General features: G+C 62.1%; 1 protein-coding gene across 1 annotated transcript; it reads right to left on the bottom strand.

The window, feature by feature from the left end:
- Positions 1–2482: 2482 nt before the first annotated feature.
- On the bottom strand, positions 2483–15631 carry TNNT2 (troponin T2, cardiac type). Its single transcript, XM_055583829.1, has 18 exons — positions 15613–15631; positions 14039–14091; positions 13377–13665; positions 12231–12333; positions 11695–11797; positions 10326–10375; positions 9597–9607; positions 8696–8791; positions 8321–8356; positions 7287–7320; positions 6106–6166; positions 5771–5887; positions 5299–5376; positions 4836–4946; positions 3837–3946; positions 3411–3501; positions 2936–2976; positions 2483–2704 (listed from the first exon to the last, which is right to left on the bottom strand). Exons 1-18 carry the CDS (start codon positions 15629–15631, stop codon positions 2659–2661), a joined length of 1449 nt encoding a protein of 482 aa, XP_055439804.1. The 3' UTR covers positions 2483–2658.
- Between the last annotated feature and the right edge of the window lie 251 nt (positions 15632–15882).

Raw genomic sequence — 15882 nt, 5'->3', positions numbered from 1 at the left:
AAATTTGGTCTTGGAGTACGGAATGAAGCAGGGCAAACGCTATTAGAGTTTTGCCAAGAGAATGTATTGGTCATAGCAAACACCTTCTTCCAACAACATGAGAGAAGACTCTACACATGGACATCACCAGATGGTCAACACCGAAATCAGATTGATTATATTCTTTGCAGCCAAAGATGGAGAAGCTCTATACAGTCAGCAAAAACAAGACCAGGAGCTGACTGTCGATCAGATCATGAACTCCTTATTGCCAAATTCAGACTTAAATTGAAGAAAGTAGGGAAAACCACTAGACCATTCAGGTATGACCTAAATCAAATCCCTTATGATTATACAGTGGAAGTGAGAAATAGATTTAAGGGATTAGATCTGATCAAGTGCCTGATGAACTATGGACTGAGGTTCGTGACATTGTACAGGAGACAGGGATCAAGACCATCCCCATGGAAAAGAAATGCAAAAAAGCAAAATGGCTGTCTGGGGAGGCCTTACAAATAGCTGTGAAAAGAAGAGAAGCAAAAAGCAAAGGAGAAAAGGAAAAATATAAGCATCTGAATGCAGAGTTCCAAAGAATTGCAAGGAGAGATAATAAAGCTTTCCTCGGCAATCAGTGCAAAGAAATAGAGGAAAACAACAGAATGAGAAGGACTAGAGATCTCTTCAAGAAAATTAAAGATACCAAGGGAACATTTCATGCAAAGATGGGCTCAATAAAGGACAGAAATGGTATGGACCTAACAGAAGCAGAAGATATTAAGAAGAGGTGGCAAGAATACACAGAACTGTACAAAAAAGATCTTCATGACCCAGATAATCACGATGGTGTGATCACTCACCTAGAGCCAGACATCCTGGAATGTGAAGTCAAGTGGGCCTTAGAAAGCATCACTACAAACAAAGACCAATATAAATCCCACTAAAAATGATGCTGGAACACCTAATTTAAAACAATATCCCCTGAGACAAGATGCCCAAAAGAATCCAGTCAATTCTGCAGAAGTTTTTAAAATCAGGACTGATCAGACCTTGCAGGTCTCCATATAACACCCCTATCCTCCCAGTAAAAAACCAAACTCAGGAGAGTACTGTCTTGTTCAGGACTTGAGGGCTATTAATGAAGTAGTCCACAACTTACACCCTGTGGGGCCTAATCCACACGCTCTACTCACAACTGTTCCCGGAGAACACAGTTGGTTCTCAGTCCTGAATGTGAAGGATGCTTTCCTCTGCACTCCTGTTGCAGAGGAATTGCAGCTGCTATTTGCCTTTGAATGGCAGGACATGGAAACACAGCCAGTCCAAAACCACTGTTGGACAGTCCTGCCGCAAGTGTTCAAAAACCCCCCCTACCTCATTTGGGGAAACGCTGGCTAGAGACCTCAGAGACTTAATGTTGGATGAAGGGCTTTTGCTCCAATACGTAGATGACATGCTCATAGCAAGCCCTACATATGACAAGTGTCTAGAGAATACTATCAGGACTCTGAACTATTTGGCCAAATGTGGGTATAAGGTCCCCAGGAAAAAGCCCAGATATGCAAACAAGTCACATATCTGGGCTTTGTCCTCTCCCAAGGACAACTGGACCTCTTGCCTCACAGAAAGCAAGCGCCTGCAGGTTTGGGAGCACCGAAGATCTGCAGACAACTGAAAGGTTTTCTGGGAATGGCAGGGTTTTATCTGGATCCCAGATTATGGGCTCACAGGGAAGCCCCTGAGACACTGAAGGGACATGACCTTGAGCCTCTTACTTGGAGTAAAGAGGGCCAAACAGCCTTTGAGACAATAAAAAGGAACTTAGTCTCAGCTCCAGCTTTGGACTACCAGACCTAAAGAAACCCTTCAAACTGTATGTCCATGATACACAAGATAAGCCTTGGGATGCTAATCCAAGCCCTGGGGAATGTCCCCCAACCTGCTGCCTACTTCCCAGAACATCTAGAACAGCCTGCCAAGGGCCGGTCTCCTCGTCTGTGAGCTGCGGCAGCTACTTGCGGCACACTTCAGGACGCTGAGAGGCGCACCGTGGGGCAATCCCCACTGTGTGCGCCTCATCATGTCCTCCCTTTGCTGCAGCAAAAAGGCGGCTGCGGGCTGCCTTCAGGAAAGTGCCAAGCCGTTCTCCCCGACAATCCCCCCGTGAGACTTCAAGTCACTCCAGCCCTGAATCCAGCACAGCACTCCCGTTTAATGCTGCACCCACAGGTCATGGACCTGCAAACTCCAGCAGACCAGACCTAAGGGACAAACCCCTGGCTGAGCCGGAAACAGAACTGGTCACTGACGGACGCAGCTCTGTGGACCAGTGCCAGCGTGCCCGGGTGTGCAGTGGCGACCCTGACACAGAAGTGGAAGCAGAAGCCCCGCCCCGAGGGCTCAGCTCAGAAACCACTGCCTCGACGGGAGCTCTGCGCAGCCCCTGGAGGCCAGGTGCCCTGTGGGCTGCCTCTCCCTGAAAAGAACAGACAGGAGTGCAGGGGGGGCATGGTGCTTTTATTATGATGGGGGTGGGGAGCGGCGCGAGTGCGGCTTCCAGCCAGTCTGCGGTGGGGGACGGGGTGGAGGGGGTGGCTGTGCAGGGTGTGGACAGTGTGGAGCAGGAGAAGGTGGCTCAGGAGCGGCCGGTGAGGAGTAGGTCCTGGAGAAGGAGGAGCCATTCTACTTCCAGCGCCCGGTGACCTTGGCCTTCCCTCGAGTCTTGGAGCTGCAGGAAGCAGGACCCAGTCAGGGGGGACGGGGTGGGCGGCGGGGGGGGGGGTTGAGGGAGCCTCCAGGGGGTGTGGGGGTGCTGAGGGCCGATGGTGGCAGGGGCACACTGAGCTGCCTGCAGAGGCTCAGCCCGAAGCAGCCTCGTGGAGGGCAGGGGCCTGACCACAGGAGTGGGGAGGAGCCGGAAGACCACGGGTGGGGGTGAAAGCTGGAGTCAGACACTCACACTTTCTGGTTGTCATTGATCCTGTTTCGGAGAACATTGATCTGAAAGAAACGGCGGGAATAGTAGCCCAGGCACCCCCTGCGCGGGGCCCCAGGTGGCCTGGGGAGGTGGGCAGGGCTGGGGGGCAAGCCGTCCTCCTGCCTGGCATCTGCGTGGCGGGGACCACACTGCCTCTCCCAGGACCCAAGTGGGCATGGGGGAGCGAAGGGGCCGAATCACTGGTGAGCCCCCGACTCCACAGGAGGCCTGGCCTGTGCAATGGTCCTTCCGGTGGACTCAGGGCGCTGAGCTGCTTCCTCAGGCCAGAAGTGGGGGCCCTCAGGGCCGGGACCCCAGGAAGTGTCTGCTCAGCCCCAGTGACCCTCAGGCTCCAGGAGCACCAGCCCCCGCAAGGGTGGGGAGCACCACCAGACAGGCCCCAGGGGTTGTGGGGGGACAGAGGCCACCAGCGGGGGCGCGGGCAGCAGCCGCTTACCTCGTATTTCTGCTGCTTGAACTTCTCCTGCAGGTCGAACTTCTCTGCCTCCAGGTCGTAGATGCTCTGCCACAGCTCCTTGGCCTTCTCCCTGCACAGGCCAGCAAAAGAGGTGGGCAGTAAGAAGGTCTCCACCTGCCTGCATCCGGATCCTGACCCCCCAGCCTTGCCCTCCTTCGCCCCCAGGCCCTGCACCCTGGCTTGGCCTGGGCAGTGCCCAGCACTGCAGGCGGACGCCAGCACTGCCAGGACAAAGCCTTAGGACATGGAGCTGGGGAGCCCCAGTGGGAAGAAGAGTGAGCCAAGCGCCGCCTGCCGAGAAGGCCCAGACCAGCCCCCCGAAGCCCCCGCGGGAAAGTGGGGCAGCAGCACCCAGTGATGCAAGGCAGGACGCCCTCCAGAGGTGCAGCCCCGCAGGCAGCCCACCTCAGCTGGTCTTCGTTCAGGTGGTCGATGGCCAGCACCTTCCTCCGCTCGGCCAGAATCTTCTTCTTCTTCTCCCGCTCGGTCTGTCTCTTCCCACTTTTACGCTCTGTCTGGATAAAGTAAGAAGCAGGGGAGGGGCTAGAGAAGCCCTGCCTTCCCTGCACTCCCAGGCCTGGTAGGGAGACAGGCCTGCCTGCAGCACGGCTGCTGCTCATCTCCCTGCTGCACACCCAGGCCAGCAACACCCGGCCTCCCCGCCTTCCAGCCCAGCACCTTGCCCTCCCCAGGGTCCCCAAAGGAGAGGAGAAGGACCTGAGGACCAGAACCTACCTGGGCCTGCACAGCGGGACAGCGGGAGAAGAGCCCCAGAGAAAGACAGGAGAGGCAACAGACAGAGGGAGGGACAGGAAGAGTGGAGACACGGAGGAGAGGCGTCAGCTGCCTTGGGGAGCCGGCTGCTGGACCCATGTGCGGGCTGGGGGCAGGGCCGACGGCCAGCAGGCCCTGCTTGAGGGTCACCAGGAGGCAGGGCCCAGGGGCTGGCCGGGTCCACAGCACAGAGAGTTCTGCTCCCCCTTCCCCTCCCTCCAGGAATAGGGGGCACCACACTAGGCCCTGTGGTGGGCCCTAGAAGGAAACCAGTCTGCATCCAGGCAGCACTCAGCTGCTTTCCAGGGTAGCTCGTCTGACCATCTCAGAGCAGGCAGACGGCACCATTAATGCCATCCTACAAATGGAGAGACGGCCTCCAGGCTGCGGGAGGCCACACAGGGCAGACCTGAGATGGGGCTTCGGGCCTGACGGCTGCACCAGCCGCCGGGGAAGAGCGCTGGTGCTCTGGAGCCCCCAGCCCGGCAGCTCTTCCCAGGGAAAGCCAGCCAGGGAGAGGCAGCCAGGGAGAGCCAGCTCAGGATCTGGGTGTGAGAACGCGGTCTCCCAGCAGTGGCTGGGCATTTCTCTCCCGAGACCCCCGCAACAGGAGGAGCCGGAGGCCCCCACCTTCTGGATGTAGCCTCCGAAGTGCATCATGTTGGACAGAGCCTTCTTCTTGCGCGCCTCGTCCTCCGCCTTCCTGCGGCTCTCCTCCTCCTCTCGGCGGGCTCGCTCCTCCTGGTTCCCACGGGGAGAGAGTGGGTTACGCTGGGGGCCAGACGCCCTGAGTCTGGGCCAGCACTGAGGGCGCGCCCGGCACACGCCTGGCGCTGGCGGTGCCCGGCGGGAGAAGAGGGGCTGAACACATGGGCTCCAGCTCCCGAGGGCCTGCTCCCCTCCAGGCCAGGAGGCCCTGCCGTGGGGGCCCACCCACAGCAGTGCAGGAGGGGGATGCGGAGCTCGGCTCCCGGGGGCGCGCTGCGGAGGGATGGGGCGTCTCCTTAGGCACTCTGGGCATCTCTGTCTCCTCCGCTGTCAGAGCCGGGACAGCGACCCTGGGCCCCGCGGACGGAGGCCAGCGGCCACTCACCGCCAGGCGCGTCTGCCGCTCCTTCTCGCGCTCCGTACGGATGCGCTGCTGCTCCGCGCGTTCTGCCCGCCGCTTCTCCTGCGGGGAGGACCGCAAGGCTGCGGTCACTCGGGACGGACCTCAGCCCCCGGAGAGGGCCCGACGGCCTTCGCCGCGGCCCCTGAGTGCCCGCCGGCCCCGCCCCCGCCGGTGTGGACGCCACTCTGCGCAGGGAGATGGAGGCCAAGCTCTGTGGAGCAGGAGCGGGGCGGGGCGGAGGGGCTAGAGCGTGGAGGAGAGAGAATCCAGGCTCAAGGTCACGGCATCTGCCCTTCATCACTGGGGCGGGGTTGTGCCCAGGGTGCGGGAGGTGGGAGCTGGGATGCCGACTCCGCTCTGCCCTGGGGGGTGGGGGAGGGAAGAGAGCGCGGGGCGGGGCCCTGGGGGCTCCTTCTGGACCTCCTCCCAGACGCCCAGAGGGCACGACACCCACGATCCTGTCTTTGAGGGAGACCAGCTCCTCCTCCTCCTTCTTGCGGTTCTCGAAATGCGCCTCGATCAGCGTCTGCAGCTCGTTGAGGTCCTTCTCCATGCGCTTCCGGTGTATGTCCTGGGGTGGGGGGCGGGGGGCGGCACTCAGAGGCGACCCCGCCCGCAGGGCAGGAGCGAAGCCTTGGGGTCGTGGGACCGACTGGGGCTGAGCTCAGGGTGGTGTCGGACACGGTGCCCCTCCCCCCGTGTCCTCCCCCAAGCGTGGCGGGGTGTGGGGGGTGGGCAGCCGGAGGTCTTTAGTGGGGCGGGGGCTGCCCTCCTTGAGCTCGCACTCACATCGAAGTCCACCCTCTCTCCATCAGGGATCTTGGGCGGCACCAAGTTAGGCATGAAGGGCCTGGTGGGCAGAAGGAGGGGTGAGTACCAAGCCCTCCCTGCACAGAGGGGCTGTGGAACCGGGGATGGGCAGGTCCCTCTCCTCCCTACAGAAAGGCTGAGACCCAGCCTCCCACGCGGTGACAGCAGCACAGTGCCCACCCGGGGCCCCCACGCCCACTCGGGACTGCGGTGCCTACAGTGGCCTCATGTATCCTCACATTTACCTGGAGTGGAAGCCACTCATCTCGTTCAGGAAGACGGAGGCTCAGAGACATAAGGCTTTGCTCAAAACCATGCAGCCAGGAAGTAGAGAGGCTTGGCTTGCACCCTGGCTGACCCACACTCCTGGCCCCGACCCCAGGAGCCCGGGAGGCAGCGGTCGGCCTCACACACCTCACCCACTCTCTGTGGGACTCCAGGCTAGGACACTGAGCCCTGCTTTCCTGTCTGCCCTCTGGTGTGGGGATCTGAACCAAGACACCGCAGTGTTTGCTCCAATGAGGGGATGGGAAGGGGCTGGGATTGCCAGGCTGGGCTGCTTTTGGAGCGTCTCCTGGACTGTGTGCTGAGGCACCATCAGATCGCGGGGTTGGCATTTCCAAAGCCCCACCCCGCTCTGCACACAGAGCTCCCATGTGTGTCCTGTATGGCCCCAAGTTGCCTTGTGAGGCCCTTTGTGACCCTCTGAAGCCATATGCCTAGACTGACACGCTTTCACTGCTTGGCTTCTCCAAATTTTTTTCCCTCATGTCCTCCTCCAGCCACCAAGGACAGTGTCCTAGCTCTCCTGAGGGGTCGGACAGGGTGTCTGCCCAGGTCCATGGCTGGTCTGTCCTTTCCCTCTAGATGGGCATAGTGCTGACTGTAGCAGGGTTAGGGTTAGGGTCAGGGTCAGGGTCAGGGTCAGGGTTAGGGTTAGAGTTAAGGCGCTGGTGACGGAGTGTGGGTGGTTTTCAGCGCCCCACCCCCTACCCCCACACACCCAGCAGAGACTCTTATACCGCACACAACCTACACAGCTGTACAGGGTAGTCTGTGTCTGCCGCATCCCAGCCTGTGCCCACTGTGCCACGTGCACCCAGTCCTGTCCCGAGGGTTCTCTCTCACGGGCCCTCTGCTCCCAGGGCTTCACCACTCACCTGGGCTTGGGCTTGAACTCCTCGACCGGGCCATCTGGAGAGGAGGAAAGCACGTGAACTTGGGGTCGGGAGGCCTGGATCTGGCCCCACTGTGCCCCTGATAAGCTGGCACCCATGAGCCTCCATTTGCCCGTCACCAGTGATTCCCTCCCATCCTGGGACTGCAGGAGCAACCAGAGCACTAAATGGTAGGCTGCAAACCCCAGGCTCCACTCAGGGCTGATGCTCAGGGGGTCTTGGGGACGCGAGTGCACACAGCGCTCTCACTCAGCAGTGCCTGCCACACAGGGAGGACGGGTCAGGGACACGTCCTGGGGTCCTGGCCCCAGAGTCCCTGCCTAAGTCTCTGCCTCCGCAGTCGCCCCCCAGACCTGAGGCGGCTCAGGACCGGAAGCTGATGGGTGTGACTCCAAGCCCCAGTGTGTGACTCGGGCCACCTGGGCCCCTGTGAAGGCTGTAGGTCAATAGCGCCCACAGCAGTGACCTACCCCATGGACCATCCGCGCCTGGGATCTCAGCCCCAGACACCCTACCCTCCCGTGGTTCACCCAGGCCTCAGAAACCTCATGGATAGACGTGATGTGACCACTGCCCTGACCCAACCTGGCCCCCTCCCCCTGGGCACCCCCAAGGCACCGTCTCTGGAAGGAGGAGCCCAACCTGCAGACACACACGTTCTATGCCCACACCCGCAGGGTCTCCCCCTCCCCCCCAGGGTCTCCCCCTCCCCCCCAGGGTCTCCTCCTCCCCCCCAGGGTCTCCCCCTCACCCCAGGGTCTCCCCAACTCCCCAGGGTCTCCCCCTCCCCCCAGGGTCTCCACCTCCCCCTAGGGTCTCCCATTCCTCCCCCCAGGGTCTCCACCTCCCCCTAGGGTCTCCCATTCCTCCCCCTAGGGTCTCCCCCACCCCAAGGTCTCCCCCTCCTCCCCCCCAGGGTCTCCCCCTCCCCCCAAGGTCTCCCCCTCCCCCCAGGGTCTCCCCCACAGCTGCAGGAGGGGCTTCCCCACCATGTCCCGATGGCCTGTGGGCCTCACCTTCAGCCTCTCTACCTTCCTCTTCTTCTCCATCTTCTGAACAGAACATGAGAAAGGAGTCACGGTCCCAATTCCAAGCTCAAGGCCCTGCCAGTAGCCCCCTGTCCCCCCAACACGTCCTCAGCCAAGGGGGCCCTGCAGGGCTCCAGGTCCAGGATCCGCCTGTGCACACCTGCCAGGGCCCAGGACCGCCTGGCCAAAAGAAGCAGGTGCAGCGTGTACTGATGAGGCTGAGCCCGGCCTAGACGGGGGGCTGCCCAGGCTGCAGAGCACGGTCTAGGGGGCCTTCCCGCTGCCTCAGGAGCAGCGCTGGGGCCCTTGCTGCCCCAAGCTCAAGAGGGCCCCCTTACCCCCTCGCTCCAGGAGGGGCCTCACCTGTGGTGCAGGGCTCCCCAGCCTCAGCCTCGCCTCCAGCCTCCTCTTCCACCACCTCCTCGTGCTCTGGAGAGGTGAACCAGACAGTGAGCAGGCCTGGCGCAGGGAGGTGTGGGGCCCAGTGACATCCAAGGTCCCAATGAGTGTGGGGGGACCTGTGTGGCTGACAGGCCGCTCTGTTCTTGGTTTAAACCAGAAGCCGCAAACTAGGGCCCAACAGCCTGCAGACCGTTTCTAGAATGTTCCTGGAGCGGCAGCTTCAGCAGGACCGGGGGCTACAAAGCCTGGAACGCTCCGTGTCTGCTCCTTCAGGGGAAGTCTATGCAAGGTCCTCTCGTCTGAAAGTTTCCCCTCTGGGGCTGAAGCCCCCTCTGCACCCGGAGGTGCTGTCACAGTGGGGCTGCCTCTGGGCCCCGTGTCTGACTCAGCCTCCCTCCCCAGCTCGTTCTCTGATGTCACGGCACAGGGTCAGGGTCCTGTCCTAGACTCAGGCCCTGGTGCCCCTTCCTCAGTGTCTGGAACCAGAAAGGACCCATGTGGGTGAGGGGCCGCCCAGCATGCGAGAGGGCCAGGGCCCGGGCAGAATTCGGTGGGGGGGGGGTTCTATTTTCATCACTTGCTGGCAGGGTGTGGCCCCCAGCCCGGTCAGGCGGTGGAGCAGACAGGTGGCATGGCCCCGTCAGGACTCTGCCCGCAGGAAGCCGGGGCTGGTAGGGGGGCTTTGCTCAGCTGAGAGCAGGGGCTGGGGACAGGTGAGATGCTTCCTGGGCAACCCCCACCCCTGTACCTTCCTCGGCTGCTTCTGCTCGGGGAGGAGACGTGAGCGCAAGAGAGGAGAGAAGAGACAGTCAGTTTCCAGCCAGGCTGTCTTCCCGCCCAGTGAGAGTCAGGGTGTGCTTACCTTCCTGCTCCCTGCGGCGTGAGGGGACATGCTGTCAGGAACACAGCACGCACGTGTACACATGCGCGCACACACGTGTACACACACGCGCACACACCCCATGACCTTTTCCAGGAGACGTTTACCCCGGTGCTGGGTCCTGGCGTCTGCCCGCCCCCCACCCACAGCCCAGCCAAGCCTGGCTCCGTTCAGCTCCGTTTCCCCACCCCCCCAGGAAACCTGGCGAGTGCTGGTCCCTGGGCTCTGCACGCCCCCATCCCCGTCCACCCAGCCCAAGTCCACGGGCACAAGCCCTCCACTCAGCCCCCAGGTCTACACCCTCGGTGCCCAGGAGGGGGTCTTCAGGGTCCAAGCGATGTCTGTGGTCCTATCTGCCCCGGGCACTGCCTCCCCCAGGGACGACTGACTGATGGGTTGCAGCATGCCCCCCTCCCTGGCCCCCAGGACAGGGAAGCGGGCAAGGCCAGCAGCCCCCAGGGCCGTGATGCCAGGTCTGGGGCGGGTTTCTGGGCACAATGGCTCTGTGGCCTCTGGGACCTCACAGAAACTCTCTGGTCTTTTCTCAGGAGGCCCAGCCCCTAGCCCCTGGCCCAGCCCATCCCCTAGCCCTGGGGTGTTCACGGCCAGCCCCCTGCCTGGGGCAGCCCGAGGCAACAGGCTGGAAGCAAGGGTGTGGCTCTCCCCACTCCCCCGACGGGCGCAGCCCCTGCCCAGCGCCCCAGGACTCACTCATACTCGTCCACTGTCTCTTCCACGTCCGACATGGCCTCCTCTTCCCTCTGCAGAGAGACAGACAGTCCGGGTGGGCAGGGGGCTAGCCGCCCAGCTCTGCGGGAAGCGCTGGGCCTGCCATCCCCCAACCCTGGACCAGCTGCACCGGGCCCCTGCCCCTGTCGGGCAGAGACACCATCCCAGCAGGGCCAGGCTGCAGGCTCCGCACCCCTCGGACACGGCTCTGAGTCTTCCCACAGCCAGGCCTCTCCCCCGGGAGCAACTCAGTGACAGGGAGGAACCCGCAGGGTCAGCCAACACCCGGAGCCAAAATCAGGGCCCATGGTCACGGGGAGGGGCCGCTGCCTGCAGTTCTGTCTATAAAGCTCTCAGCACCACCGCGGGGCAGACACGGAGGACAGAGCAGGGCCGCGGGGCCTGTGGAGGCCAGAGGGACACCTGGGGGACACGTGGGGGACACGTGGCTGCAGAGCTGCCCAGGGCCACTCTGCTGGTGGCTCCACAGACACACAGGTAAAGGGCTGGGGAGCTCACCCTCACACACACTCACACACACACACACACACACAGAGCACACCAGACACACACCAGATACCAGACCCGCAGAGGCTGAACGGAAGGGAGCTCACCCTCACACACACTCACACACACACACACACACACAGAGCACACCAGACACACACCAGATACCAGACCCACAGAGGCTGAACGGAAGGGAGTTCACCCTCACACACACTCACACACACACAGCACACACCAGACACACACCAGATACCAGACCCACAGAGGCTGAACGGAAGGGAGCTCACCCTCACACACACTCACACACACACACAGAGCACACCAGACACACACCAGATACCAGACCCACAGAGGCTGAACGGAAGGGAGCTCACCCTCACACACACTCACACACACACACAGAGCACACCAGACACACACCAGATACCAGACCCACAGAGGCGGAACGGAAGGGAGTTCACCCTCACACACTCACACACACACACAGAGCACACCAGACACACACCAGACACACACCAGATACCAGACCCACAGAGGCTGAACGGAAGGGAGCTCACCCTCACACACACTCACACACACACACACAGCACACCAGACACACACCAGATACCAGACCCACAGAGGCTGAACGGAAGGGAGTTCACCCTCACACACTCACACACACACACAGAGCACACCAGACACTAGATGACACACACCAGACCCCAGACACACACCACACATGGGGAGTGCAAGCTGAGCAGGGAATCCAAGGAGGATCACAGATGAGGGAATGCCCATGTGCCAGCCTGTGTGATGCTTCCCTGGGGACCCTGGGCAGGTGTGGGGTCTGTTCATCTCTCACAGCTGCTGTCTCTATGAAAAGCCCAGCTCCGTGGAGCTTCTCCAGGGTGTCCCCCACGCGGCGCTGAGAACAGAAGCCGGGGCCCGAGCCCCCCTCCCAAGGCCTGTGTGGAGGCAGCCCAGGGTCCCATACGGAAGCGTCTTGCTGCCCCGTCACTGTGAGCCCAGGGAGAGGCCAGAGGGGTGGCTGGGAGGCAGGCATGGCTCGGGACACAGGCTCCACGCCCCGTGTGTGTGACCGTGGGAAGGCCATTGGCCCCCTGTGCCTCAGTTTCCTCTTCTCCAAGGGGAGGAAGGCTGGGGTGAAGGGAGGCTGCACCCTGCGCTGCGGCCGCCAACCTGTGACTCAGGCCGCAGTGACGGCGCCCTGGACGGGGTGCTGATGCCCCCTCACCTGTCCCCCAGACCCGCCCTCATGGCTGAGACCCACCCAGGCCCCTGTCTGCAGACGTGCCGCGAGCCCCAGCTCTGGCAGGTGGCATGGTGTCTGCCACAAGGCAGCCCCTTTGAAGCTAAGAGGTGCTGAAGGAGCCCCACCCGCAGCCCCCGGGGGAGACCGCCTCGGGCAGCAACCTTGGGCTGGCAACTCTTCTGAGCCTGCTCCCAGTCATCCAGCCCTGCTGGGTCAGGGCAAACGGATCTACAGTGGGGCAGGCAGGGCGGGGCTGGCAACAGGGTGCTTTGGACTGAAGCTGGCTCTTCTGGGTGGGGGTACTCATCCCAGAGAGTCTCCAAATGAGGCCTGGGGGAAAAGCAGCAGGGGGACAGCCCCCAGCCCAGGGTGGGTGAGGACTGGCAGGTCAGTACTGCTTGGAGCCCCAGGGAAGCAGTCAGGCCAGGGACTGGGAGGCCTGAGCCCTGGGAGGAGTCTGTCACCCTGGGGTTCAGGGAGGCCTCCAGGGAGGGGGTTGGCCAGCCTGGGGTGCAGCTCTCATGCTCTCTGCCAGTTCTGAGCCCCCACACAGCCCTGCGAGCCCCCCTGCTCCTACAAGCACAGCTCCTAAAAATAGAGCCGCTCAAGAGTCAGGTCAGGGTGGGGGAGGGCTTCCAGCCCAGAGGAGGCGTCTGAGATCGCATCCAGGAGCTGGTGGCAGGAAGGCGGGGGGCCAGGGGGGCCTCCAGTTGGGAGAGGGGCCGGAAGGCCCCTACCTGCCCTTTCTAGCAGGTCGCCATCACAGCCAAAAGGCTAGGGTCACCTTTCTTGGGGAATAAAGCCAAAACCATAGAAGGCAGAAAGAACACTGGCCATGCTGTCAAAGGCCCAGGTTTAATACCCAGATTTGCTGTGTGACCTTAGCTGAGTCACTTAACCTCTCTGTGCCTCCGTTAACCTATCCATGAAACAGAAGAGTGGAGGCCCCACTCTCAGCCCTGTGCCCGGCAGGCAGCTGGACCTGACCGCAGCTGTTGGCCCACCCTCAGAGCTGGACCAGGGCAATGCGATCCTCCCAGATTCCTCTCCTGCCTGAAGACCCAGGTCAGAGGAGGAATTCAGGAGGTCAGGCCTCCCAGCTGCACCAGGACAAGAATGAGCCTCAAACGCCCATCTCCAGGCGCCCGCCCCCAGTGTTCCTTCAGGAGGAAGTGATTCTCCCTGCAGAGCTCCAGCAGGCGATCTCCCCAGGGGCATGGGGGGCAGGGACCCTGGGGTGGGGGCACTGGACTCAGGGTTAACACCCTGACCCAGGGAGCTGGGCCCCCGCCCTGGGAAGTGGGTCTCTCCACGCCGCTCAGCCCGCGCCCTGTCCGGGGTGGGGCCCAGCCCTGCGTCCGCCTGGAAGAGCCTCCGGGGTCCCTGGTCCCCTGGCTGCCTCTGGCAGGCGGCCTTTCTCATCAGTTCTGACAGCTTCTGAACCCCAGGGAGGAGGATGTGGCCGCGAGGACTGTTCTGACTGGTGTGGGCACCCACGGCCTGGCTCTGCTCCCCGGGGAGTGGGGAGGACCTGCCCAGGATGGGGCAGGGGCTCCCCGCCTGGAGGGAGGAGGCGCCGGGAGAGGGTCCCCGGGGGTCGGAGCATCATTTCATTTAGAGGCCTGGCAATTATCTCTCCATCCTACAAAAGAGGAAACAGACCCAGGGAGGGACAGCTATTCACCCAAGACCTTCCACCCGCCCCATGCCTTCAGTGGGAGGTCTGTGATTCAGACCCGAGTCTCCAGCCTCAGGCTGAGGGTCGGTTAAACTAGGCTCAGGGATTCATCTCAGAGACGCCTCCCTCTAAAGCTCCCGAGGGAAGGGGGCCTCTCCCAGCTCCGACACCCAGTCAGAGTGGACACTGCGACTTGGGACAGAGGGCCCAGACTACAGGGCACCCCTCTGCTCTTAGAGCCTGCCCCAGTCTTACCCAGAACAGGAACTGCCAACGGGTCTTGTGCTGTCTGCTCTGCCTTGCGGGCTCTGGGCGAGGGCAGGGGCTGGACAGGCTTTAAGCAGGCCTGCGCCCCGGCGGTGGGAGGAATGTGCGCAGGAGTCACGCCAGGGGTGGCGGGGGCAGGGGGAGAGGGGGTGTTGGCTGCTATTTTGGCAGGTGCCAGGGACAGGGCTAAGGGAACATGTACCCCAGGCCATATAAGCCCATGTGGTCATCCAGCTGCTCAGATAAGCTATTTAAAACCAGGACAGACAGGCAGGGGACAGGAGGGAGCAGGCACATAACACAAGCCAGCTGTCTGTCCTGAGAACCCCGATAAAGCGGATGCCAGCAGTCGGGAAGGCAGGCTGGGGGCAGGGTGGGGGCAGAAGCTCAGCTGTGGTGATGTGTGGACAAGGGTGCTTCCAGGCTACTGGCTCGAGCGGGTGAACACCCTTGGGGGAGAGGCAGGCTCTGGCGGCCTCAGTGAGCACACCTACAGAGGGGTCTGCTTGCCCCCCAAGCCACGTGGCAAGCCCTCCCCACGGGGCAGGGAGTAGACCCACTGCAGGGGGTCAGATTCAAGGTCGAACTTCCAGCCAGGAGCAAGGGTTCTCTTCAAAGAGGCAGCTGGTTGAGCGAAGGGGCAGGGAAGATGGTTGAAGTTCACGCCACGATGGCTTTAAAATTACGATCTGCTAAGCCCACCAGATTACAATGTCCACGCGGCCAGCACCCAGGGGCCTCGCATTTGTTTGCATGCCTGTGCCTGCGGCCTCCAGCACAGCGCCTGGGTCATGGAAGGCTCGGGACACAACAAAGAGGAAGCAGACCTAGGGGAGGCCTGCTCTGAATTCTCAGGGCCCCCGTCCTGCCCGACTCCTGGGCCCTGAGCCTCAGCCCTGCCAAGGGCCGCCTGTGGGCGATGAACACTCCTCTCCGTGGGCAAGGACAGCCTCTCCCCACTTCCCCCCTCTCCTGACCCACATCCCACCCCCACCCCTCAACTTCGCTGCCTGGGGAGCCCCAGGCCCCGTCCGTCACGCGCTCCTCACCCGCTCTGCTATCAACCTGGCCCCGTCTCAGCTGAGGCTGTCCTTCCACGGTCCCTGGGGGCCTCTGAGCCCAGTGGCCTGAGTCGCCTCCTCTAGGCTCAGTGGCCTGAGTCGCCTCCTCTAGGCTCAGTGGCCCTTCCCGCACCAGTAGATCCGGGTCGGGACTGGCTGAAGCCAGGAGCCAGCAGCCGGCACCGGGGCACAGTGAGCAGCCAGGCTGCCACCCACTCTCCTGGTCTGGCCCCCAGGGGCCCAGCTGGGCTTTGTTTCCTGGCCCGAAATCTCCTGCAGTTTAGGAACCGCTTTTCCTACAGCTTCCCTTAACTCAAGCTACTGCAGTGGGTCCCTTGTAAGCTCAAAAGTCCTTCAAATGGGACAGAATTTGCTTGCGTGGATGCCTGGGAGAGGGCTCTGGCACCCGAGGCCCCACAGGAAAAGACTGGCAGGTTCCAGGCATCTGTGGCCTGACTGTGTGCGGCCTCCAGGGACCGTCCTAAGGCAGGATGGACTGACTCGGCGCGCAGGCGGCCATCACTGCAGCCGCCACAGCTGGCCTGCCCTGGACGCCCTGCCCTTGCACACGAGGTGAAGTCACCTCCCTGAGCTTACAGCAGAGGAGGGACAAGAACGCAGAGACGGTGCCCTCAGCCCTGAGGACCCGCAGGAGGCCCGGCACGGGAGGCGGGCGCGGTCAGGTGGATGCCCAGGCTGAGTGCTGTCCTCACACGCCAACCTGAGGTCACCCTGGGCGTGCATCCCCCCCAGAAGGATGAGTGCAGGGCC

Source organism: Bubalus kerabau, chromosome 5, assembly GCF_029407905.1.
Source record: "Bubalus kerabau isolate K-KA32 ecotype Philippines breed swamp buffalo chromosome 5, PCC_UOA_SB_1v2, whole genome shotgun sequence".
Classification (NCBI taxonomy): domain Eukaryota; kingdom Metazoa; phylum Chordata; class Mammalia; order Artiodactyla; family Bovidae; genus Bubalus; species Bubalus kerabau.
This window is presented reverse-complemented; position numbering and strand designations above follow the sequence as displayed.